Source organism: Lepidochelys kempii, chromosome 1, assembly GCF_965140265.1.
Source record: "Lepidochelys kempii isolate rLepKem1 chromosome 1, rLepKem1.hap2, whole genome shotgun sequence".
Classification (NCBI taxonomy): Eukaryota; Metazoa; Chordata; order Testudines; family Cheloniidae; genus Lepidochelys; species Lepidochelys kempii.
In genome coordinates this window covers 52,875,048-52,902,387 of record NC_133256.1, presented here as the reverse complement: position 1 = coordinate 52,902,387, position 27,340 = coordinate 52,875,048, and the positions used below count along the sequence as shown (strand labels likewise).

The following is a 27,340-nucleotide window of genomic DNA, read 5'->3' as shown; positions in this document are numbered from 1 at the left end:
GGCGAGAAAACCTGGATTTGTGCTGGAAATGGCCCAACTTGATGATCACTTTAGATAAGCTATTACCAGCAGGACAGTGGGGTGGGAGGAGGTATTGTTTCATATTCTCTGTGTGTATATAAAGTCTGCTGCAGTTTCCACGGTATGCATCCGATGAAGTGAGCTGTAGCTCACGAAAGCTCATGCTCAAATAAATTGGTTAGTCTCTAAGGTGCCACAAGTACTCCTTTTCTTTTTGCAAATACAGACTAACACGGCTGTTACTCTGAAACCAATATACCAGTGTTTGCTGAGGGCAGTGAAGTAAGCTAATTATGAACATTCTATGTCAGCCTGTGTTTGAAATATGACATGATTAATAAACTCTGAGAAACTTTGCAAGAAGCACAATTCCTGGATATTTCAAACTGCCATAGCTCATGAATGTTGCAGTTGATTACCTCAAACCTTCCATACAGAAAACAAAATCACCTCTGTCACGTCACAGGGTCACACGTTAGAAATTCCAGGCAGACTGGGTACTTATAGTGTAATTAGGAGGGATATCAATTTTCAGCTTTTTAACAGGTAACTAGTTATATTCTTAAGTACTGAAAAACTACTGTGCCCATAATATTCTGAAATCAGCTTTACACAGGGCATGCACTGTACTGTGTGGTAAGGATACGTTTTTTCATATCGGCCTCTATGAGACATAAGAACATAAGAACTGCCATATTGCATCAGACCAAAGAAGTATCCTGTCTTCTGACAGTGGCCAAAGCCAGGTGCTTCAGAGGAAATGAACAGAACAGATAATCAAGTGATACATCCCCTGTTGTCCAGTCCCAGCATCTGGCAATCAGAGCCTAGAGACACCCAGAACATAGGGTTGCATCCCTGCCCATCCTGGCTAATAGCAGTTTAAGGACCTATCCTCTATTAATGTATCTAATTCTTTTTGAACCATTATAGTCTCAGCCTTCACAACATCCTCTGGCAAAGAGTTCCACAGGCTGACTGTGCATTGTGTGAAGAAATACTTCCTTTTGTTTGATTTAAACCTGCTGCCTATTAATTTCATTTGGTGAACTCCTAGTTCTTGTGTTATGAGAAGGAGTAAATAACATTCCCTTATTTACTTTGTTCACACTAGTCATGATTTTATAGACCTCAATTATATCCCCCCTTAGTCATCTCTTTTCCAAACTGAAAAGTCCCTGTCTTAATAATCTCTCCTCATACAGCAGCCGTTCCATACCCCTAATCATTTTTGTTACCCTTTTCTGAACCTTTTCTAATTCCAATATATCCTTTTTGAGATGGGGCGACCACATCTTCATGCAGTATTGAAGATGTGAACATACCATGGATTTAGATAGATATGATATTTTCTGTCTTATTATCTATCCCTTTCTTAATGATTCCCAACATTCTGTTAGCTTTTTTTTTTTAACTGCCGCTGCACACTGAGTGGATGTTTTCAGAGAACTATCCACAATGACTCCCAGTTTTGTGAGAGCCCTTTGTACTTCGTAGTCTGCTTGGCACTTACCTATCTTGAGTAGTTTTGTATCTTCTGCGAATTTTGCCACCTCACTGTTTACCCCTTTTTCAGATCATTTATAGAATATATTGAATAGTACTGTTCCCAGTACAGACCCCTGGGGGACACCACTATTTACTTCTCTCCAATCTGAAAACTGACCATGTATTCCTACCCTTTGTTTCTGATCTTTTAACCAGTTACTAGTCCATGAGAGGACCTTCCCTCTTATCCCATGACTGCTTACTTTGCTTAAGAGCCTTTGGTGAGGGACCTTGTCAAAGGCTTTCTGAAAATCTAAGTACACTATATCCACTGCATCTCCCTTGTCCACATGCTTGTTAACTCCCTCAAAGAATTCTAGTAGACACAATGATCTAACTGCAGGCCAGATCACAGCCTGACAGGAAAAAACATTCTACTGGAAATTAGAGAACTCCACAATATTCCTTTCACAGAATTTCCAGGAGAACAATCCTCCTGAGTGAGAAAAAGGCTTTCGACCCACGCAAGCCCCTAAAACTCACTGAGCTCAGGGCAGAGTCCGTTAAAGGACTGGGACTGTTACCTGTAATATGCTACCTGGGACTCCTTTCTACTGCTACGGAGATTGCACAAAAGATGCTGCTGCCTCAGGCAGCATTAGCTTTAGTGTGCATTCTCTAGGAGAGAATACAATATTTTTCCCCATCCCCTCCCCAGCCCTACACCTCTCCTGCCACAGATCTCTAGCCCATCAACAAAGTTCTGCTCCTTTCAAAGCAATACATCAGAGCCATGGGTCACTCTGGCCAGAAACAAAGCATCTAATTGTGTTGGTCTCCTGATACAAAATATGAACATTATTCTGACATCAGATTTGTCAACGGCTTGTATTCATATTTTGTAACAAGAACTAGACTCTTCTGGATTATCAGGAGGCAGCAGCCTTTGCTTAACTAGAAAGAGTAAGGAACGTGGATAACAAACATCATCGATTTCCATTCGGTGTGACCTCCCAGATCACACCCTCCAGAAATCATAGAATCATAGAATCATAGAATATCAGGGTTGGAAGGGACCCCAGAAGGTCATCTAGTCCAACCCCCTGCTCAAAGCAGGACCAATTCCCAGTTAAATCATCCCAGCCAGGGCTTTGTCAAGCCTGACCTTAAAAACCTCTAAGGAAGGAGATTCTACCACCTCCCTAGGTAACGCATTCCAGTGTTTCACCACCCTCTTAGTGAAAAAGTTTTTCCTAATATCCAATCTAAACCTCCCCCACTGCAACTTGAGACCATTACTCCTCGTTCTGTCATCTGCTACCATTGAGAACAGTCTAGAGCCATCCTCTTTGGAACCCCCTTTCAGGTAGTTGAAAGCAGCTATCAAATCCCCCCTCATTCTTCTCTTCTGCAGGCTAAACAATCCCAGCTCCCTCAGCCTCTCCTCATAACTCATGTGTTCCAGTCCCCTAATCATTTTTGTTGCCCTTCGCTGGACTCTCTCCAATTTATCCACAGGAGATAAATCGTGAAATCTGTCAGAGTGGAAAGGTGAGCTTCCAATACTCAGCTAATTTTACAATGATTGCATGTTCTTGAAGTTTAAAATAGCAATACTGACTTTTAATTAGGGGGATAGTGATTTAAAAAAAATCACTATCCCCCTAATTATGCTTTCAAAACTTCTGAAGGCCATGATCATGCATTTGAATCAAGTGAGGGAGAGAGGAAATCCAGTAAACCCAGATCTTACATCATGATTGAAGGGCCATATTATATGCCATTTCTGTCCCTCACTGGTAATACCATCTTGATAAATTAAGTCTTACCATCGTCTTTGTCAGGCACAATAGTAACCTGAGTCCCTGGGAATTCCGAACCAATTCTTCCACCCATCGGCATGCTCAGCAGAACATCAAATGTCTCAGCTTCTTCATACAGGGAATCATCTATGATGACAATACGGCACATTTTCTCTCGTTCATCTTTGTCAAAGCGGAGAATGCTGTTATGGTCCTCGGGCCTGGATATGTAGTCTGAGTAGGACAGCACAGACGTTGGGACAGTACCAGTTGCTGTTCCTGTGAGACAGAAGTAAATAAGTACCTGTAATATTTTAAAGAATCCCTTACTAAGGTTGAATTGTATTCTCTTTAGCTTTCCATTTTTATTCCTATTTATTTTTAGACTGATAAGATGCATCCATTGCAAAGTATGTACAGGTATCCATTAAATGCATGTACAAAGAAACACTGGAGTTGCCATATTGGATCAGGCCAATGGTAGATCTAGTATTCTTTCTCCAAGAGATGCCAGTATCAGCTGAGTCTGAGAAAGGTGTTAAGAAACAGTGAAATAGGCAGTTAGGAGATCGCCTGTCCCACGGAAAGTTTCCTTCTAATTTTCCCAATAGTCAAAGGCAGAGTGAAGCCGTGAAGCATGAGGGTTGCTATCTCTTACAGAATTTGTTTGTTTTTTAGTATTTACCATAATACTACATTGGTATTATTATGATGTACAAAATAAACAATTCTTAATAGCAGAACAAGTTGACTAATGACAAATCAGTGAGCTCAAATGGGATTTTTTTGAACTGGACTATGTTCTGTGTGAGAAGATGGTCTTAAAACTGTCCTAATGGCAACTAATGCAAACTCTATTTGTTTTAATGAGCACAAGGAACAATAGTTTTCATTTCTCTGTTTTTTTCTGTTTGCTGGCAAGACTGAAGAAGCCCATGATACAGAACTGATAAAATATAACAATTTCTCTCATCTGAAAAATGTTATAAAGTCACTGCTGAGATAGCCCTGCATTAATCCTCTCCAGTTATCCTTTTAGAACCAAATTCTGGCACTCTTTGTTTTCATTCCCAAACAAGTGTGCACTAACTATATCTCTTTGGAATTTCCAGATAGGAAACTGCTGTAATATCCACATACCAATGTTGTGAAAAAGATTAAAATTCAACTCAACATTTGGCCACCTAACCTTGCATAGAATAACCAGTACAACTGCTGAGAAACTATTCCACAAATGTATTTACAAAATATTACACATTTCTGCCAATAAATAAGGCGTTACACAAAAGAGAGAGGTTTTAATCAGCGCAATTTAACAGGTCACTTTAACATGTCAATCACTGGGAGTTGCGCACAGTTCAAGGGCACAACATAGCCCAGAAACTTTTGGTTAAGAAGAAAATGTTTTTCAAGGTGTTACGGCTTTTCGCAAATATTCTGTTTTAAAAGTCAGCAGGTTGGATTGTACTTGAAAGAGGTGAACTTGGTAAATGTACATATATGTAACAATAATAAGGGGGAAAGGCATTCTTAGGTAACCAGCACTGTTGCAGTATGTGCCCTGCTTTCAGGATTTCATTACAAGCTGCAGATGCACTTAATTTAATTCTCCCAGCTTGACAACTATGCATCCAAGGTCATCTACAAAAAGCATTAATCTTTCCTACTACCCAGATTTCTTTTGATAAGTGAGTATCTCAAAACACCACTCCATTTCTGTGCCTTTAATTTGGTGGATCTCCAACCTTTCAGCTATGCTGAGCCATATGTAATTATTCTTGGGGTTGCAAGAGCCAGGCAGTTGAGTGAGTGAGAGAAGTTTTAAGCTTATGCGCTATAATTGTACTGAAAAAGCATTTTATAACGTGCTCAGCTACAGGCTTTTACATCAAATACCTCAACATAGTGTAAAGAAACTACATCATGAGGTGAAAAATGCGGTCGAAAAGCTAACCACTCAGGTTTTACAAGCAAAAAATTAACCAAGTAGCTTTCATCAAAGGTCTTACCAGTTTCAGAATTAGAGCTGATTGAAAGCTGGAACTTCTGTCCTTTGGGAAATTCTTCCAATGTTTATTTTTATTCCAATTCAGGACAAAATGTTGAAATATTGAAAGTTTTCATAAAATTAAAAGTTTTAAAAAATGGATTCAGAAATGCTGAACCATTTTGTTTTGACAATTTTGAACAAAACATTTTGACATTCCTAAACCAAGATGTTTCATTACAGCTCAGTTCAGCATTGACTTGTATTAAGATGAGCTGCCTGGTGCCTCATTCTCCTGTTCCTCCCTATGGGATGAGCTCCCTGGTTGAACTACATCTCTCACGATGCACCACGGTGGTTCAGTTAGAGGAGAGACCACGGTACATCACAGAGGAGAAATATAGTCTGGCCAAGGAGCCCAGCCCAGAGGGCAGAACAGATGCATAAATCATCCGAACAACATATCCCACAATGCACTGCAGCAGCTCACCTTTTCAAACAGAGCCACAATGAAACATTTTGATTCAGTTCCACTAACCTAAGTATTTCGATTCAGGGCAATCTAACCTAAAATGAAATATTTCATTTTAATTTTCCCAACAGAAAACTGAAAACTTTTGGTGCAGAAACCACATTTTCTGTTCAAAATCATTTTGATGGAAAAACATGGGACAGCTCTAGTCAGGGAAAAAATAAAAAAATAAAATAAAAAGAGACACCTATATACAAAGGCCCTAAATTACACATCCTATTTCGTGCTCATTATTTTGCAGATGCAAACAACTCTGGGCTCTACATTGGACCTGCAATTATTTCCTGCTGTAATATAGATAATTTAACTGTCTACTGACCTGAGTTTCAAACATTATGTTATTTAGGTATCATAGAATCATAGAATATCAGGGTTGGAAGGGACCTCAGGAGGTCATCTAGTCCAACCCCCTGCTTAAAGCAGGACCAACCCCCAATTTTTACCCCAGATCCCTAAATGGCCCTCTCAAGGATTGAACTCACAACCCTGGGTTTAGCAGGCCAATGCTCAAACCACTGAGTATCAAAGTGAACATGATCCCTGAAAATAATTTGCAGATACCAAAAAGGAGACTACTGTTTACAAATCTAGTTTAGAAGGGAAGAAGAATAGCTAGCCAAAATAAGCGCACAAAAGGCTTAACAAAGGGGTGGTTAGCAGAAACAAGAATAATAATAAGTACTATTTTTATTTCTAAAGAGGTTTCCACCCAATTGTTTCTTTACAAACATCAATAAAGAAACCTTCCTGGAGCTCAGCTTTGTAGCACAGCCTCTCCAGACCTCAGGCCTCTTTGAGGCAGAACCATAGTGGTTCTGCTGCTTTATTGGCATTCTGTGGTGTTTCTATAAATACTAGAATTTCTCACTAAAAAGAAGAGGAAACCTGTAATACTCAAGAAAAAAAGCCAAAATATATTTCTCTCTGTCATAAAAACTATGCACTTAGCTATGCTAAGCACAGCTGTATCTTGAAAGCTCTATCAGCTCAAACAACATTTTTTAAAAGCTTGTCACTGTTTAATGAAGTCAAATGGAAAGACTACGTCTACTATCATACTACCTGTAGAGAATCTTTCATCTGGAGGATCTCAAAAAACATAACTGACATTACTTCCAGACATTAGGTATTGTACACAAGACCCTGTGAAATAGGCAAGGAATATCGATCAATGAACTGCAACTATTTCTATAATGGAACACAGCATCTATTTAACAACACACAGAACAGTTTAAGAAATAAAGTGAAGAGGAATAGCACTACCAATTGACATAGAAACTATACAAGCAGAAAATAATTACCAGTGCTGGGAATTATTTGTATATTCTGCAGACAGAAATAATAATTATTTTAGCCTTGGTTATTATTTTCACTTAATCTAGATTCTGTTACCTTGCTGTGTATAGCAGATCACCATCAATTCCTGGCTGACATCTCCACTTCTTCTGACAGGAACGAACAGTTCCCCAATGTCTTCTTCAATTGTGTATGTGGATTGAGGAATAAAAACGGTTGATTCTGCAGAAATCACACATATTTAATTGTGTTATTTTATATACTCAAAGAGTCACAGGAGAAATAGCCAGAAGTTCCCCCCTCCCATAAATTCAATGTAACAAAATACTCATTTCTCAATGGTATAGTGAAATGTTATGTGAAATTTTGCAGCCAAAAAGAAAGCCAGTACCAAGGCCAGATGCTCTAAGGAAGGGGTTCTCAAACTTCATTGCACCGTGACCCCCTTCTGACAACAAAAATTACTATACGACCCCAGGAGGGGGACCAAAGTCTGAGCTCATCTGAGCCCCGCCACCCTGGGTAGGGGTGAGGGAGGAGAGGGGCAAAGTCCAAACCCAAAAGCCTCAGCTTCAGTCCTGGGTCATGGAGCTCAGGCTTTGGCTTCAGCCTCTGGCCCCAGCAATTCTAATGCCAGCCCTGGCGACCCCATTAGAACGGGGCTGCAACCCACTTTGGGGTCCCGACCCACGGTTTGAGAACCACTGTTAAGCACTTACTGATTAGTAGTTCCACTTCCTGGGATTTAATCACTGTAATGGGACAAATCACATGATTTACCATTACACCTGTCAGTAAGGGTTTGAAGGACTGGTCCTCCAATGGGCATCCAGAATTCTATCCAAGATCTTTTAGTATTTCTAGACTATTATTATTACTAGTTGTTAGCCAGGAAAGGTTCACCACTGAGGATCACACAATCATTTCAGTATCCTCCTCTCTGACAGAAGTTTGTTAAGACCATTCTTGCTCATTTTGCACACACAAAACATGTGTTGGAGTCCTTTGGCATCTGGGGTGCTTAAGATGTAGGACTGGGTCCTTTGTGACTTTCACTTTGACTCTACACTATATGAAGTAGTATTCTCCTTAGTACAGGGATCATCTTTTTGTTCTCTGTACAGTGGTTAGCATGTGGTGCTATAATATAAAGATGATAATAATTTGATTTTATAAGAAGTTATAAATATACCAGCCGACGAGTGATCCCTAATTTTGTTCTTTGTTTGATTTTTCTGAAACTGTGTAACCAAAACATAGACTTCAAAAGAAAACTGGCCATTAGTGTGAACTCACAGAAAAGCCTGTAAAACATTTAGGATTTGGGCATGTCCATTATCTCTTTAGGCTTACATATATAAAAAAATAAGACATCTCTTTCATGTTCTCTGGAATTCCTTTTTCTTATCTAAATAAGTGCTGCAGGCATATTTTTTTCTTGTAACCAGTTTTGCTCTTTTGGCTGGGAACGTATCTTCTGTTAATTAAAGCTAGCTATTTCCTTTTGGGTGCCAGAAGGGAAGATGGAAAAAATTCACCACTAGCTTTGAAAGTTATTTTAGCATTCTCTACTTCTGCAGAATTTTTAAAAACATCAAGCGTAAGAATGTCAGGTCCTATTTTTCAGACAAAGCAAATAAAATACTGCACAATCTGAAAACAAAAACTTCTAGTTATTCTATATTCCTATAAAGGCCATTGGCTTTTATGGTGCCTTTGGATTTCAGATTCTATTTTCTTATGTCCACCAGAAACTTAAGAGAAATAGATAGTTGTGGATACAGAGTATCCATCCACCCTTACAATTTCAACAAAGATTATCTGTAATTTACCAAGGTTACTTTAATATAGAGGGTAAAACAAACAAACCAACCAACCAACCTCCATATTTTAAAATCCAACTGCTGTAATGATTCTGTATAACTTAGATGACTATTCAAAGCCAATTATTTGGTTATTTCAGAATTTTTTGTAAGCAATTTCTTGAAAGTGTAACGTGATTTATTTGAAAGGATGTCCCACTACACATTTTCTGCAATTGGAAAATGCTGCTGGCATGAGAGAAGGTTAAAAGACTGCTATGAAAATGCTGTAATTCTGGTTTGATAAGATCTGTTAACTTTCATTATTTCAGAAAGACAAAAAAACCCATGGAAAAATATCAACCTTTTAGTTTTAAAGTAATACCAGCTTAATCTTTAAAGAATTGATTTCTCTTTTTCTGTGGAAATAAATTAATGCAGAAAAATTCTATCCTATGGAAAAAATGTTAAAGATGCAATACGTTTTGTGCATCCTGTCTTTGCATGACTATGTAACTATACTGTTTAAAATTGCACACAACAAATTAACAAATCTTACATGTGGAGGTTGCAAAAATCTTTGGGAAAATGGCCTATGTGTTTCCGTGTTATAATAGCTGCCTAAGGCTCATGGCTGACTGAGTTTATATTCTCTAGAATTAGCATATGAAAATTCTTCTTTATTCAAAACCTTCCTGTTGTAACACAACAGTACTTCGCACTTATTAAGGTCTGGCTCAGCTTTCAGCAGGGTCTCATTATTTAGTGCCTAATTCTGAACCACTTCAGTAAATGGGAGTTTTAACACTGACTCCTGTCATCACCTGTACACACGATCCACCAACATTTTGAAAGATGAATTGAGAGACCAACCCTTTCCCCCCGCACCCTCCAGTTGCCAAACCAGTCCCAGGTTCCCCCTCTTACCATATGAAATCTTGAGGGCTGGCACTGATTAAGGACCACACACAACCCTGCTAGAGCGCCCATTGGTGATTATAGGAACTGCATGCTTAGTCATTTCCATGTCCTCAACATACTGTATTTAATTTTGAACTTGATCTACAAACAGTGCTGCCCTCTGTAACTAAATAGGAATGCAAGATAACCCCCAGGTTTGATATATTCTAAATCTGAAACTAGCAAATGAAAAAGATTTGCTGGACACATTTTTTCTTGCCCAGCCACCTTCAAGTGTTAATTTGAAAAGAACCATAGAAAACAGGCTGTTCCAGCCTTTGCTTCTCTCAAGATTCCTTACTGACATCTTTCTGTGACCATGACCACTTGTTTCAAGTGTCTGGATGCAGTTCAAAAGCAAAACCTCCAAATGTTAGTAGGGCTGCTACTCCAGCACATGCTTTTGTTATCGCTTCTCTCCTCACCTACATTCAACTATCGTTTTATCTATTGTTGACACCTCAGCTGTCAAATGTATCCCTGAAAATAAACCAGTTGTACCTTCACCCCTAATGCTATTTCTCTCCCATAAATCCCTGCTCGGGCAGCAGCAACCTGTGCAGAACTTCTGAAGTTGGGAGGGAAGAGGAAATGGAGCAGATCTTTATATTATTTGGGAGGCTCAAGTGTCACTGAAGGGGCTTGACCATCCCTTACTCCATGTGTGATTGGGTGGGGAGGAGGAACAGGGAAAATAGTATGTTTTGCTGAGGAGCATCAGCCAGGAAGGCTTATCTTGGTCCATGCACCCCAGTCAATCTCCCCTACTGTAATTCAGCTCTAGAGAGGTATTTCTCACTCCCATAGGAACACCAGCCCTGAAGTCAGAAGGCAAATGTTGTTTCAGAGAAACAGGGTTGCAGGCACATCATATTGAAGCCTCTGTGCTGAAGGAACAGCTTGGGCTAGAATTTGGCTCAATAATGCCTAATTGCTTATTATGATGAAGAAGAAGCTACAGTAGCACCCAAAGAGCTTACAATGTAAACTGAAGCCAGATATACCTAATATAGCACTTTACATATTTAAAGGGATTTGCGAACATTAACTAAACTCTGAGCAACTTGCGTTAGCTGGAAATATTATTAGAGGAAATAGAAGATGTCTTCTGAGCTAATCAGCATGATTTGGTAGAGTCACGCATTCAGCTAATGAAATCGTGAGTGATTTACTTAATTCTGGGGTAATGAAAGTGGTTTCTGAATTTAGAACTACCTTTGGAGGCCACTGTTGGTGTGTAAATTATTTCACTGTTTAGTATAAGGTAAATATACATGAGATAAAATCAACATCATCAGGTTACACTTTTTAAGTATATTGAACAACAAAGCAGAGTTTTTTCTCTACTTCTCTAAGCTGATTTCCTTTGTGCACTCCAATAATTATACCTTTGAAGAAGGTTTAAGGTTTTTTTGCCTGACCTTACAAGGCAGGCAGATGCCTACTAGCGCATGAGCACTACTGAGAGCATGGATTTTGATTGGAAAGGGTACCCTAAAAGGTTTAGGAAGACTATGAGCCTCAAAAGCAGCTCTATTAAGTCCACAATAAAACAATGCAGAACTAATAAACGAGGGTAAAGACATGAAAAAATATATTACACACAAAAACACACCACATTCATTAGGTTCTCAGGAACTACAAAGCTGAATGTGACCTCTGACAAAACATCAAGATGATACCTAAATCTGTCCTCAAAAATATAATATTGAAGGAATCACTTTACCAGTCCTTTCTTACAGTTTTCTCTGCAGCTGCATCTACAGATTCAGAATAACATTTTTGAAATGTCTTTACCATCTCCTGGGTCAATAATTTCCACTGTAGCCACTTCAGGAAACTCTAGGACAGCCATGACAGGCTCAGAAAGCACAATTTGGAAGGTCTCAGACTGCTCATGTTCACCATCACTCAAAATCCGCACTCTCCAGGTAGCTAAGGTTTGGCCAGGATTGAATTGCACCTGCTTCTGGGCTTTTCCTTTGAAGTCTTTATCCCTCTCAGCAGTTCCATCTTTAGTGCTAATACCTGTTGAGAAAAACAGAAAATAGGACCATTAACAACAGATCAATTCTATTTTTCTGTCATTCACAGATTCATAGATTTCCAGGTGAGTAGGAACCATTGTTATGATCTAGTGACCTAACCTCCATATGACACAGGCCATAGAATTTCCCTGAATTAACTCCTGTTTGAACTATAATAATTACTGATTTCCCATTACCAAATAATAGTTTAGAAAATATACACTTTTCCCAACAGAGGGTATCTGCAGGGTTTAGGCTGTTGGGTAAATCTTCAGAAATACATAGGAGCCACCCAACGTAACCCTGTTACTCTGTTTCAGAATTTGAGTTGGAACATCCAGCACAGGTAAACACAGATTAACCAAGGTTGGCTACTGTCACCCAAATCAAAACCAACTGCTGGTAAATTCAATACTTTCCAGGCTAAATGTCAGCTTTTCTACCCCAGGACATTTCAGTTACATAGTTGTTTAAAATAACTTTTTGTTTTTGTTCTTTAATTCTCTGCTACTCAAAAATGCCTGAACCCTTTTTGCTGAAACTTTTAAAAAACCATTTACCACTTTCAGGCAGAGACCAAGCCTGGAAAATTTTAGCTTGAAAGATGGAAGTTTGGGGAAGTTATGAAAAACTAAACACGGGAAATGACAATGAATGGTTATGAAATCTGAAATATAGTGACATTCTCACTACAATAACTATATTTGCTGTGACATCAGATTGTTTCAGTCTTTATATAATGGCCACCACTAATCTCAAACTTTTCATGGATAACTCAGGTCAAAATCGGGTAGCAAAGCCGAGGGATGAAATTCAGCACTGTGCCCTTTAGAGAAAAAACACAGAACTTGCAGCCCAGGAAACTGTGGGTCTGAGGTATCTTTAAGTCATCTTTGTGCCCTCCTGAGATTGGGCTACCTCAATGTAAATTAGACAGCCTGTCAAAGTTGTCTCCATCACATATTTCTGCCCTCATCTCCACCACAGGAATGCCCCCCACAACAGGGTTTCTGAGGAGGTCCTCAAAATACAACTTATGGCTGTCTTTCCCACTTCTGGCATGGGGGGATTCCCCCTGCCAGATCCAGGGCTTTTGAAGACCCTTTTGCCACTCCAAGCCATTTACCCTGTATACAGAGACAGGAAAGGGGGATAAGAACCTCCCCTAACAACTTTTGCACTCTTATCCTGGAATTACACTCAGCAGGATTAGGTTAGTCAGATTCAAGTTAACCAGCCGGTCAGTCTTGGAATCACTTCCTTGTTAGAATCAGAGTCCAAAGGATTTAGAAACTAAACTGAATTCACTTTACAGAGGCAGAAAATTTTGTACATACTGTTATTGAAAAGGTCAGACGACAAATTTGTCTTGTTACTTCCTTGAATAAAATCAGTATCTGTTAGCCAATATCAATAACAATTTAAACCAATCAAGAAAATTCCTTAACTTGTGCTTTATTATTACACATAGGTGCTGGAACTATGGGTTCTGGCTTGCAGTGGTTTCCATCAGATACAAGGTTTACAGTTTGGTTCAATGGCTCTCAGCACCCCCACTATACAAATTGTTCCAGCACTCCTGTTATTATATATTATTTTCCGATGTAGCATTTGCTCTTTGAAAGAAAAAAGAAGTACGTAGCCAAGTTAATGGTCATAAACAGAGTCACTTAGATCCTGCTTCAGCTAAGAACTTAAACATGTGCCTCATTTTAAGCAGTGCCTATTGACTTCAGTGGGACTACTCGTGCTTGAAGCGTATCTTGCTGAATCAGGGACTTAAACGGTTTTTCCTCTTCTTCCAATCAGTTTAAGTCCTGCCTGTGCTTTGACCTGAACCTGTGCAAGATTAATATTTCAGCGTCCAAATGTATCAATACTGCCAGTGCAGAGGGAATTGGAATTTAAAAAAAGCAGATCCAGAAGCCAGAGATATGTGTGAGGTTGTAGAATGTGATAGCACTTTTTCCCCCCTTCTCACTCCTCATCCACTGTGAGCAGTTTTCAACACCTCTTGGATCAACCACGAATCACTGGCAACACTGACGGAAGAAAATGAGCCTACATGCTGCAATTCCTAATGCATATGCTGGTCATTGCTGGATCACGATCAGTTCACAGCAGCATGGCTGGTAAAGGATAATATGTTAATGTTTGTCTTAACAGTTTGCTGCCCACTGTGTTCTACAAAACAAATGCACAGGAGACAAACTTTATGACTATACTCTCAAAACAATTCCTAAACTTATAGGCAAAGAGTTAGTGCTGTCTTTGGATTTAACTGGGGCTAGAATCCAAATTCTTTGTTGTCTTTATTTATAAAACACGGATCTTCAGGAATGTAAGCTCCTCAACAGATGCTCTTCTTCGGTATCCCACTAAACATAAATGGATTCAACAAAAAAAAGACAGGTTTCTGTCTTTAGGGAAAACTCTGCATCTCTTTATTGTTCACAGACTCAGTATGTGTGAATTCTTCATGTTTAATGACAAGATCAAATACTGCTCACTCTGCTCCGGGGACTAGCCCTTATCAATTCAATTATTCACATTTTAATTGATCTATGTGCTGCAGATAGACACAACTATTATACACAATTAATCACACACCAGCGTGTGTGGTTTGTATACAGTTATTGTGCCTGTCTGCAGCACGTAGATCAGTGGTCCCACAAATGTAAGGCATGCCCCCCAAAGGGGGCTGGAGGAACATTCCGGGGGGCCCACAGTGAGGCCCACGCCAGCCTCTATGGGGGTGGTAGGGAGACCACGCAGCCCCACTCCGCCCTCAGCCCTGCTCCAGCTCCAACTGTAGCTCCACTTCCCCCCTTCTCCACTCCCAGCCCAGCTTTGCCTCATTGCCTCTCTGCCTCCAGCCACAGCTCCTCCCCCATACCCAGTTCTGCCCCCAGCGCTGCTGCTAAGCCAACTGTGCAGCAGTGGGGTGGGGGCTGGACAGATTCCACTATTGGTAAGGGGCGGCATGACAGGAAAAGTTTGGGCACCACTGATGTAGGTTAATTCCTAATACATACGCCTGGGGAGCCAGGAATGGAATCCTACTCTTTCGGCTCAAAAATACAGAACTAAAGAAAAGGAAATTAGAACTACGGTAGACCCTCCTTAGTTACAAGTAGTAATAAGTCCCTCAGCCTCCCCAGTCACTCAGCTACCAGAGAACAACATTGCACATATGCGTGTGGGCATGCAAATATACACACACACAAAGCCAGTGGCGTCCAGGTGAGTAACGCGAGCAGGATTCGCCGCACTGCTGGCACTGGCAGCATCATCTCAAGATACTTCTTCTTTTGGATTATACCATCCGACCACCCAACCCTATCCCTCATTTTGTAAAAATAAAAATGTAGCATTGAGGGAAGAATTTTTTCCCCCAACAGCTCTTGTTTTTAAACTAGTCCTCAATCTTTTCTCAATGTTGGACTGGCCACGTTTGAGGTGGCAATTGGTTGTTTAAGCTGTTTCATTGTCCTCTCTTATATAGGATTCTGGAGACCATTTAGATTTATCAAGGAGCAAGTTTCCAGAATATAAGCAAAACTCAAACAGTAGTGTAGATGGCAGGAGAACATAATCCACAAATCAGCAAATCAACAATCTTAATACAGAAATATTCTCCTCTCAAACTCATATGGCATATCAATTCCTTATGAGCATAAACTCCCATTGACATCCTGGGGAATTCCACATGCATAGAAAGTACAGAGTAGTAGGACTGAGATCAAATATGTGGACTGGAAAGGAAATTTCTTCCCATGTTGCACAATTACAACTGAGCTTTGTATTAATTATTCTTGCATAAACTTTACTCTAAGTTAAGTATAAGAGCATAAAGTTTTTGCTCGTTTTAATTTGAGTAAAAAGAGAATAAAAATGGAAAGCAATGGACAATTTGTGGATTTTCTTGACATGCTGCAGTACCCAATACATCTTAGAAAATATAGATTCTGCTAAACTCTCAAGCCTACTGCAGTTCGTTATCATGACTGATGAGGATGAGCAGGCTACAAATGGAATGCTTTTATTTCCCAGTTGTTGAATAACATTTCATGGTTAATCACTCACAGGTGTAGCACACTAGAAATGAGCTGAAGTACAGCTGTTGTGGGATGGAACTCCTATGTATGGAAATAATTGTTTATAAAAAGGTATTGTTAATCATTATCCTCGAAGGCATTTGGCAAATTCTGCAAATTGTAACTATTACAAAAGGTAGTTTCAAGTTGTGAGGTGTTTTAAAAGTTTCAGTAATTAAGTTTATTAATTAAACTTACCTGTTTAGCTGTGGTTAATCAAATAAGGCTACTCAATAACAAATGAATTCATGCAAAACACAACTGCAGATGCAAATAATTGTAAGGATGGTTAAAAAGCTTTCTGATCCCAGTTTGACAGTTCCTTTCCACTAGTAAACAGTCTTAGACTATGAAGTGTATGTGCATATGCATGTGTGAGACAGAGGGTAACATTTACAAAAGCACTGAAGAGCCAGATTTGTAGCAGTATTTAGGCACTTAATGATGCCGACTGGTGTCTAGTGGGATTTTCAAAAGCATGTTAGGTGCATAACTCCCCTTAGGCACTTTTGAAAATCTCACTAGGCGCCTATATGCATCTTTGAAAATCTGGCCCTTGGTCACTTAGATGCTTTTGAATATACTGTCCAGTCAATAACAAATGCTAAAATTCTGTAGCCTTAAATCAAATCAAATCAAGAAAAGTTCCCATTGACTTCAATAAATGCTCTACCTGACAAAGAAGTGCTGACTTTGTCTCAAAGAGTATTGATAAAAATTCAATGCTGGAAAATCTGACCGACCAACCAACAAGCTTCTGAAATATATTTTATATTCCAGTTCATAAACTAAAATCTATGTAATTAAAATGTTTTTATTGTATTTCAGTTAATATTCCCTAGCAAATTCTTTTTGTCCATTTTGAACTTTTCTGTCTCAGGAAACTTGAGAGCATTTACAAACTAGAACCTTTTCAGGTTCTCCTTTAGTTCTCCTTTAGACCTTGCTTAAAAGACGACTGTTGATAACTGTTCATAAGCAACATAACTGGGGACTAAAACTAATAAAATCAGAGGGCAACTTTTTTTTTTTAAATAACTTTTCACTTTCCACATGACAATACAAGCCCTCTCCCTAACCATCAGGCCAACTGCCCCATCCGAAAAAGAAAGCGTTTCACAGCCTGGAACTGCTGATGTTAACTGTTGCTGTTTTATATTTAGCATTAATAATCAAAGTCAGCTAGAGAAACTTCCCCTCAAATCTTGGCATTTGACACTCTCAGTCTTGTAATGACAAAGTTCAAGGAAAATTATGGGTAGATACAACACACAATTTATCCTCTCTGATGCCATACTGTGGCCAATTCTTTGGAAATATGTATCAAATGGAATTGCAAAACGGCAAATTTGTTCTTTTCATTCATCTGGTGCACTGAGTGACAGACCCTGTTCATACTAACTTGAGCCAAATGTTCCAAGTAAGTTCCATAAAAATTCATCCCAGAGTCAGAAATCACAGCTCCTTTCATTGGGCTAATGGATATTTGGTCGGAGTCTATAAATGAGGTATTTTCTACAAGTGTGTTGTGCACAACACAGATAAACACGCATAAAATGCACAAATTTATAAAACCACCATTTTTACTGCACATTCTTTAGTTTAAGCATTTTTAGTTTTCAGTGTATAATGGATCAAATTTAGTATTTTTTTAATTAAAAGGCTACTTCATATGAAAAAGGAGTTTGGGGAACTAATTAGAATCAAGGGGGCCCTTTCAGAGCCCCAATTTCAACCCTGTTAACCTAATTTATTTGTAAAGATATATGGCCTTATTTTGCTCCCATTCAAGCCAGGAGAATTTCTACATTTGAATTCAAAGAGAAGGATTAGGTCCCTTGCAGCTATAACCAACGATGAGTTGCTGCAGAAATCAGAAAATGTATAGATGAAAGATCCAATGTGGTTACTGTTGAAAAGGAAATTCCTACTAAAGATTGTTTTTTGACTCGAAAAGGACATAAAACTATCAGTAACTGATGTATAATTTGATTTTGTGCCTTAGTTTAAATGAAACATACAATTATTTGAACAAAAGAACCTTGTTCTAATAAATATTCCTTCTAGTGTACCTAGTTGGATGAGTACCAAACAGTACGAAGGTAACATATTGTGACACATTTTGCTAATCTTGCTGGTCTATGGCTCAGAAGTAATTTATAGGATTGGAACTTACTAATAAAAGAGGTTTCTCCCAGGTAACCTCTCCGCTTAAGAACAACATCTAGATATTTAGAGTCTTCATTTACCAAATAATATTCCTTCTCTAAAGAGATCCAGGCCCAGTTCAAACGAAAATGCTGGCTCTTCAGCTTATTGCCTCCTGTAAAACAAAATGGAAAACAAATGCTTATTTACCTTGCCTTTTTTTTCTCTGTGATGCAAATTAATGTATCCTATCTAAGCCATATGTTTCAGCTGTAAATTCAAATTCCTAATATCGTGGAGGTTTAACAGTAAAAAAAAACTAATAATGAAGTAGTCCATGACACAGTTCGTAAACACAGAAACAAGTTCTATGCTGGATGCATATAAACAGGTCACATTATAACTAGGATGTTGATCAATTAATCGATTTTGAGTTTTCATCAAAATAATGCTTGGAGTTCCCTGTATTTAAAACAAATAAATGAATGACCCAAAACTTCCCAAGTCTGAGTTTGTATTTCCAAAATACACATTACACAGGATATCATGTGGAACTTCCGAGATATGATCAGAATGCCTCAAGCAAAGGAAGAACATAAGAACATAAGAATGGCCATACTGGGTCAGACCAAAGGTCCATCCAGCCCAGTATCCTGTCTACCAACAGTGGCCAATGCCAGGTGCCCCAGAGGGAGTGAACCTAACAAGTAATGATCAGTGATCTCTCTCCTACCATCCATCTCCACCCTCTGACAAACAGACGATAGGGACACCATTCCTTTCCCATCTTGGCTAATAGCCATTAATGGACTTAACCTCCATGAATTTGTCCCGTTCTCTTTTAAACCCTGTTATAGTCCTAGCCTTCACAACCTCCTCAGGCAAGGAGTTCCACAGGTTGACTGTGCGCTGAGTGAAGAAGAACTTCCTTTTATTTGTTTTAAACCTGCTGTCCATTCATTTCATTTGGTGGCCCCTAGTTCTTATATTATGGGAATAAGTAAATAACTTTTCCTTATTCACTTTCTCCACACACTCATGATTTTATATACCTCTATCATATCCCCCCTTAGTCTCTTCTTTTCCAAGCTGAAAAGTCCTAGCCTCTTTAATCTCTCCTCATATGGGACCGTTCCAACCCCTAATCATTTTAGTTGCCCTTTTCTGAACCTTTTCTAATGCCAATATATCTTTTTTGAGATGAGGGTACCACATCTGTATGCAGTATTCAAGATGTGGGTGTACCATGGATTTATATAAGGGTAATAAGATATTCTCTGTCTTATTCTCTATCCCTTTTTTAATGATTCCTAACATCCCATTTGCCTTTTTGACTGTCACTGCACACTGCGTGGATGTCTTCAGAGAACTATCCACGATGACTCCAAGATCTTTTTCCTGATTAGTTGTAGCTAAATTAGCCCCCATCATATTGTATGCATAGTTGGGGTTATTTTTTCCAGTGTGCATTACTTTACATTTATCCACATGAAATTTCATTTGCCATTTTGTTGCCCAATCACTTAGTTTTGTGAGATCTTTTTGAAGTTCTTCACAGTCTGCTTTGGTCTTAACTATCTTGAGCAGTTTAGTATCATCTGCAAACTTTGCCACCTCACTGTTTACCCCATCTCAAGATCATTTAGAATAAGTTGAAAAGGATTGGTCCTAGGACTGATTCTTGGGAAACACCACTAGTTACCCCTCTCCATTCTGAAAATTTATCATTTATTCCTACCCTTTGTTCCCTGTCTTTTAAGCAGTTCTCAATCCATGAAAGGATCTTCCCTCTTATTCCATGACAACTTAATTTACGTAAGAGCCTTTGGTGAGGGACCTTATCAAAGGCTTTCTGGAAATCGAAGGACCCTATGTCCACTGGATCCCCCTTGTCCACATGTTTGTTGACCCCCTCAAAGAGCTCTAATAGATTAGTAAGACACGATCTCCCTTTACAGAAACCATTTTGACTTTTGCGTAACAATTTATGTTCTTCTACGTGTCTGACAATTTTATGCTTTACTATTGTCTCAACTAATTTGCCCGGTACTGACATTAGACTTACCGGTCTGTAATTGCCAGGATCACCTCTAGAGCCCTTCTTAAATACTGGCGTTACATTAGCTATCTTCCAGTCACTGGGTACAGTAGCTGATTTAAAGGACAGGTTACAAACCATAGTTAATAGTTCCGCAATTTCATATTTGAGTTCTTTCAGAACTCTTGGATGAATGCCATCTGATCCCGGTGACATGTTACTGTTAAGTTTCTCAATTAATTCCAAAACCTCCTCTAGTGACACTTCAATCTGAGACAATTCCTCAGATTTGTCACCTACAAAAGACGGTTCAGGTTTGGGAATCTCCCTAACATCTTCAGCCGTGAAGACTGAAGCAAACAGTTCATTTAGTTTCTCTGAAATGACTTTATCATCTTTAAGTGCTCCTTTTGTATCTTGATCGTCCAGGGGCCCCACTGGTTGTTTAGCAGGCTTTCTGCTTCTGATGTACTTAAAAAACATTTTGTTATTATCTTTTGAGTTTTTGGCTAGCTGTTCTTCAAACTCCTTTTTGGCTTTTCTTATTACATTTTTACATTTAATTTGGCAGTGTTTATGCTCCTTTCTATTTACCTCACTAGGATTCGACTTCCACTTTTTAAAAGCTGCCTTTTTATCTCTAACTGTTATTATCTTAAGAAATCGGCACGTATTATCTTAAGAAATCAGGGATGAGATCTGCAATCATTCAAACTGCTACAGCATAATTAAATACAATTTCTGACACATCACTCCACAATTGCAAAGAGACTAATTCCTGTTACTTGGGAAATTAGTCTTTACCCATACAGCCTGCTTTGAAAGATCACTGTTTTGTTCACTGATCCCAGTGTTTTTCTGGATCAGAGATTATAAGTCAGGTATGTATTACATAACATATTTATGACACAGCTTTCACATCTTATTAGCAAATGGGTTTGAGAAAGATTATGTCTTCCTGATAGGTGGGATACTCTTCAAAAGCATATGAAATTATAACTGTAGACTTAATCATAAAAGCATGATTTATCTATGTAATTTAAGGTGATTTAGAGCACTGCAGGTGGTTATTATCACTCCCATGAATCACTTCAGGAAAACACATGCATGTATACTACATTCAGCAATGATTATTTTCTTCTAAGGCTTTCAATTTATATATTCTATTGATTAAGCCCCCAAACTGAATCACCCCGCTGGCAGGGATTTTTTGAAATTGAAATTACTACACATATAGATCAAGAGATGTCCCTAACAGTGTCTGTGACATGGCACAAGAAGCAACCCTATGGCACAACTGAGTACCATATCCATGGAAGCAAACTGAAATCCTGAGTGGGGAAGTTCCCTAGTAAAGCAGCAGCCCAGCAGCTTCCCAGGAATGGTCTGGGACTCTGCAAAGCCTGACTGCCTTGCCTTCAGACACTGCAAGTGAAGTCCAGCATGGCAGTGCCAGCCCAGTGGGAAGACTGAATGGTCAACATGCACTGAGATTGCAGGTCTATGTGTTGATGACATGGCCATCAAGTTGAAGAATATACCCACACACTCATCAATGGAAAGAGCCTCCACAACATCCTTCCTTCCATTCCTGTGTGGATAATGCTTATATTATTCACTGTGAGTGCCCTACTTTTGTGACCAGATGAGTACAAAAAAGAAGAACAGGATCCACAGTTGGAAAGGAGAACTCATTCACATGCCTTCTTTCCCATTCAAGTCCAAGCATCTGTATAACACAAGCCTGCAAACTAAGTATGGACCTGCCCCGTTCCTAGCATCAATCACACTCAAATATATCTACTTTACACGGCCTTATGGAGTTTACACAATTGGAAGAACATAGCACTTAGATATGGTGAAGACGGGCACTATAAAAAAAGACAAACCAGACAGACAGAGCTTAATTTACTCTAAAATAAATGTTTCAGAAGAAAAGTCTGTAAACAGATGGCACTTTAAAGGCCTACATAAGAACACAATGTTTTTGTCAGATGGAAAGATAAGAGTTGCACAGAGGTAACATATGCATCACTGGCAGAGAGCTACGTGCTGGTTGTACATACTTATTTATTTGTATTATTATTATAATTATACATATTTTAACAAGCCAAAACAAAACAAAACAAAAAAAACCCACCATCCAAACAGATTAAAATGATAATAAAATATAGCACAGTTTTATTTTCTCATGTACAGTTTACTTCCATCTGCTACACATTATCCTTGGTGAAAGGGCAACATAATGTCGGATTGCAAATATAGGTATTCTGACTGTCACAGACAAAAGTTCAGAACCCATCAATATTGAGTGAGTCAACATGGTGGAGTCTGTTTGCCATTACTCTGCTGGGGCCCTTCATTTCCAGAGGAAGATTAAAGCAGTGATCAGCATGGTCGTGGGAAAAATATATATTTAGCACCAGGAACAAAGATGTCCTCTTATCAGCAGACTGCTAGGCCTATTTGCTCCTGTGAGAGTATGCAGTCTGGCTCCCCTCCCACAAGGTGCAGCTGAAGGGCAAGGTTTGCAGGGATAACTGCTGGCTGAACTGTGCAGAGAATTGACTCGAGAACTATTGTCATTTAAGATTTTTATATAAAAATTGTAAACAAAATATCTTTTATTGGACTGCAGAGAAATATTTTCAAGTGTTTTAGTCCACTCAAATTTTAACTACAGTAGGAAGGGACAAATGGAAGGTTTTTTTATAATGTGTTCCACTCCATTCCCTTGAACAAGCAGACAGCCTTTTAAGTTACTTCCAGTCTGCTTCCAAAATAAGCCTCCATACGTACTTCTTTATGGAGCTATCAGAAAAAATGGGAAAGCTATATAAATGAAAGCAAAATAGTTATCAAAGTACCACGCTGCAGTCACTGACCTAACCTGTTATTGTTCCTTTGAACTCTACCAACTGCTGTGGAGAGAGGTGAGTCTTACAAATGGATGTACCAGTAATTGCTGTACAGCAGTGGTCTCCAACCTTTTATACACAAGATCACTTTTTTGAATTTAAGTGCAACCAAGGATCCCTTCCCCAATGCCCCATCCATTCCCCGAAGCCCCACCCTGCTCACTCCATTCCCCTCTCCCTCCATCGCTCGCTCTCTCTGACCCTCACTCACTTTCATCAGGCTGGGGCAGGGGTTCGGGAGAGGGTGTGGGCTCTGGGCTGGGCTGGAGGGATTTGGAGTGTGGGAGGGAGCTCTGGGCTGAGCCTTGGGCAGGGAGTTGGGGTGCAGGAGGTGGGTGAGAGGTGCAAGCTCTGGGAGGGAGTTTGCATACAGGAGGGGGCTCCAGGCTAGGGCAGAGTGTTGGGGTACAGGAGAGGTAGGGGGTGTTGGCTCCAGGAGGGGGCTCAGGGCTGGGGCAGGAGTTTGGGGTACAGTAGAGGGTTTGGGGTGCTGGCTCTGGGGGGAGCTCAGGGCTGAGACAGGAGGTTGGGGTGCAGCAGGGGGTTTGGGGTGCAGGAGGGGGTATGGGGTGCTGGCTCCAGGCGGGGGCTCAGGGCTGGGGTGCGTTCCTGGCCATTGGGAGCTGCGAGGGTGGTGCTTGCAGGCAGGAGCAGTGCACAGAGACCCCTGCCCTCCCGCACCCCCCGGGGTCATGGGGGCGTGCTAGCCACTTCCAAGGGTGGCATGGGGCTGGGGCAGGCAGGGAGCCTGCCTTAGTCCTGCTGCGCTGCCGGACTTTTAGCAACCAGAGATCGCAATCGACTGGCAGAGACTCCAGGATCAACCAGTCGATCACGGTATATGGTTTGGTGACCACTGCTGTACAGTGTTTATACATTAAGCACAACGGTTAAAACACTAAATACAGCTATCTACTGAATGTTAATTAAGCCTGTATTTACTTTAGCTAAAACTTGGTTCTATTAGCACAATGAAATTCAGTGTCAATTTCATAATTAGAAGGAACGGAAGTAGAAAGAGCAGTAGAGTAAGGACAATGGACTTAAAAAAAGCAGACTTTACAAAATGCAGAGAACGGGTAGTTTTTATTCCCATGGGCCTACATAAGGGAAAAAGGAGTTCAGGACAGCTGGCAGTTTTTCAAGGAGACAATATGAAAGGCACAACTGCAAACTATCCAGATATAAAGGAAAGATGGGAAGAATAGTAAAAGACCAATCATGCAGGGGTGCTGGAACAATTTTTATAGTGAGGTGCTGATCATGGATTGAAAACCATGTATTTGGTGTTTGTTATTACTACTTCAAGCCAGGGGTGCAGCAGCACCCCCAGTTCCAACACCACTGCAATCAGGAGCTCTGTAATTACATGAAAATCAAAAAGGAATCTTACAAAATAAAGGAAACATGGACAAATTGCTAAGTGGAGTACAAAAGCATAGCTCAAGCATGTAGGTACAAAATCAGAAAGACTTAGGCACAAAACGAGTTACACATAGCAAGGTACATAAAAGGCAATAAAAAGAGGTTCTTTAAATACGTGAGAAGCAAGAGAATGACAAAGGAAAGCATAAGTCCTCTACTCAGTGTGGAAGGAGCGCTAATAACGGATGACATCAAGAAGGCTGAGGAGTTGAATATCTATTTTTTCTTCAGATTTCACTTTAAAAGGTTCATGGTGACCAGAGATTCAACACAATTAAGATTAACAAAAAGGGGGAAGGAACACAAGCAAAAATAGGGAAAGAGTAGGTTAAAGAATCTTTAGGTAAGTTAGATGTATTCAAGTCATCAGGGCTTGACAAAATTCACCCTGGGGTACTTAAGGAACTAGCTGAAGCAATCTTGAAACCGGTAGCAATTATCGTTGAGAATTCCTGGAGAATGGTGAGGTCTCAGAGGACTGTAAAATAGCAAACATAGTACCTATCTTTAACAAACGGAATAAAGAGGACCCGGCGATATGGATCAGTCAGCCTAACTTTGATCTTGGGAAAGATACTAGAACAAATTATTAAACAATTAATTTTAACCACCTTGCGAATAGCCAGCATGAACTTTCTTGAACAAATCATGCCAAACCAACCTAATTTCCTTCTCTGACAGGGTTACTGGCCTAGTGGATAGCGAGGAAGCAGAAGATATGATATATCTTGATTTCAATAAGGCTTTTGATACAGTCCCATATGACATTCTCTCTCATAAGCAAACTATGGAAATACACTGGACACAAACGCTAGTGGAAAGACTATACTCAAAGAGTAATTATCAATGGTTCACAGTCAAACTGGGAGGGTGTATCTTGTCAGGTCTTGCTGGGGTCAGTCCTGGGTCCCGTATTATTCAATATTTTCATTAATGACTTAGATAATGGAGTAGAGATTATGCTTATACAATTTGCAGATGACACCAACCTAGGAGGGGTTGCAAACACTTTGGAGGACAAGATTAGAATTTAAAACGACCTTGATGAATTGGTCTGAATTCATCAAGAGGAAACTCAATAAAAACAAATGCAAAGTACTTCACTTAGGAAGGAATGAATCAAATGCACAACTACAAAATGGGGAATAAATGTCAGTGGTATTACTGCTGACTGAGATTTGGGGGTTACAGTGGATCACAAATTGAATGAGAGTCAACGTGTTGCATTTGCAAAAACGGCTAATATCATTCTGGGTGTATTAACAGAAGTGTCATATGTAAGACATGGGATGTAATTAGGACTGATGAAGACTCAGCTGGAGTACTGTGTCCAGTTCTGGCTGCCACATTTTAGGAAAGATGTGCACAATTTGGAGACAGTCCAGAGGAGTGCAACAAAAATTATAAAAGGTTAAGAAAATCTGGCCTATGAGGAAAGGTAAAAAACTGGGCATGTTTATTCTTGAGAAGACAAGGCTGGGGGAAATTTATGAATTTTTTTTCCATGCCCACAGAAGGTAGGAAAAAAAGTAAGGGGTTTAATCTGCAGCAAGAGAGATTTAAGTTAGATATTAGGAAAAGCTTTCCAACTACAGGGTAGTTAAGCTCTTGAGCAGGTTACCAAGGCAAGTTGTGGAATCCCCATCATTGGAAGTTTTTAAGAACAAGCTGGACAAACACTTATCAGGGAGGATCTACGTTTACTTGGTTCTGCCTCAGTGCAGAGAGCTGGACTAGATGACTTCTAAAAGGCCTTTCCAGAAGTACATTTCTATGATAATGTCCCTTATTAGCTTTTTAAGGCAAAACTGCATGGGGATATTTTTTAATACTGTGTTGTAGACACAGGCTTTTATACAATGTTTTAAACAGCTTATTAATGATTTTGTAATGGGTCTCAAATGTCTTGGTCACTGTTTTAAATAGTTAAACCCTCTTTCTGGTCTACTTTATACTGGCACACATTTTGTACATGAAAAAACTATTACTTAACAGAAAGAAACAAACTGGTGTTAAGGAAAAACATTCACATGGAGAAACCTAATTGACGTGTTACCAAACAAATTTTTGTTGTCTGTGCTAAGGAGGTTGGCAAAATTTAGTCTGTTGGAAACATAAGGTTGGATTAAATATACGATTAAAAAGTTCAGAGAGAAGACTAATGTGAAACATTTTATATTGCCTAATTTCCACTCCTTTTTTTAGATTACGCTCCACATTTTAAACTACTTTATTGTAGGAAAACAAACTTTTGGGTGAGATTTTCAACAGATCCTTTATTTATGTAAGCCTATTGTTACTATTATAATATACAAAGTTGTTAACTCTATTCAAATGATCAGCATTGTACTATAATAATTGACAGATTATAAATTTAGGTGAAGAAATTGTATATTTTTTAAGTATTTTGTGCAGAAATTATTAAATGACATATACAAATAATTTAAAGAGAGTCAAATGTTATTCTGAGAACAAGAGACATTTATTTTCATTTCAAATCCCTTTCAGAATAGGATGCAACTACGCATGCTCCATTCTAGCATACTGAAATATTACATCCATAAACAAAACTATATTAAAAGAATATTAAGGTTTTAAAGTCAAGCACTCAAACATGAAAAAATGACAGAATTAAGGTGGCCTGTGCCACCCTCATTTGGCCTCCTGCTTAATTCACTACCTGTGCTGCCTATAGTAATAAAATAAATACCTGCAAATAAATTAAGGGAGTTTGTATCGCTCATGAACCCTTCCCTTGGGTTTAAGCCAAACTGCTGTGCAAATAATTAAGGTACTATA

General features: G+C 39.3%; 1 protein-coding gene across 3 annotated transcripts in view; it reads right to left on the bottom strand.

Annotated features, from left to right (window-relative positions):
- Window positions 1-27,340, bottom strand: part of FREM2 (FRAS1 related extracellular matrix 2) — a 222,782-nt gene that overhangs the window by 93,454 nt on the left and 101,988 nt on the right. For all 3 annotated transcript variants that reach the window (XM_073342495.1, XM_073342500.1, XM_073342508.1), the window contains exons 3-6: window positions 18,189-18,335; window positions 11,686-11,916; window positions 7,223-7,348; window positions 3,339-3,590 (exon numbers count right to left, since the gene is read on the bottom strand). In XM_073342495.1, the coding sequence (XP_073198596.1) occupies window positions 3,339-3,590; window positions 7,223-7,348; window positions 11,686-11,916; window positions 18,189-18,335 (756 nt within the window). The remainder of the gene's footprint in view (window positions 1-3,338; window positions 3,591-7,222; window positions 7,349-11,685; window positions 11,917-18,188; window positions 18,336-27,340) is intronic.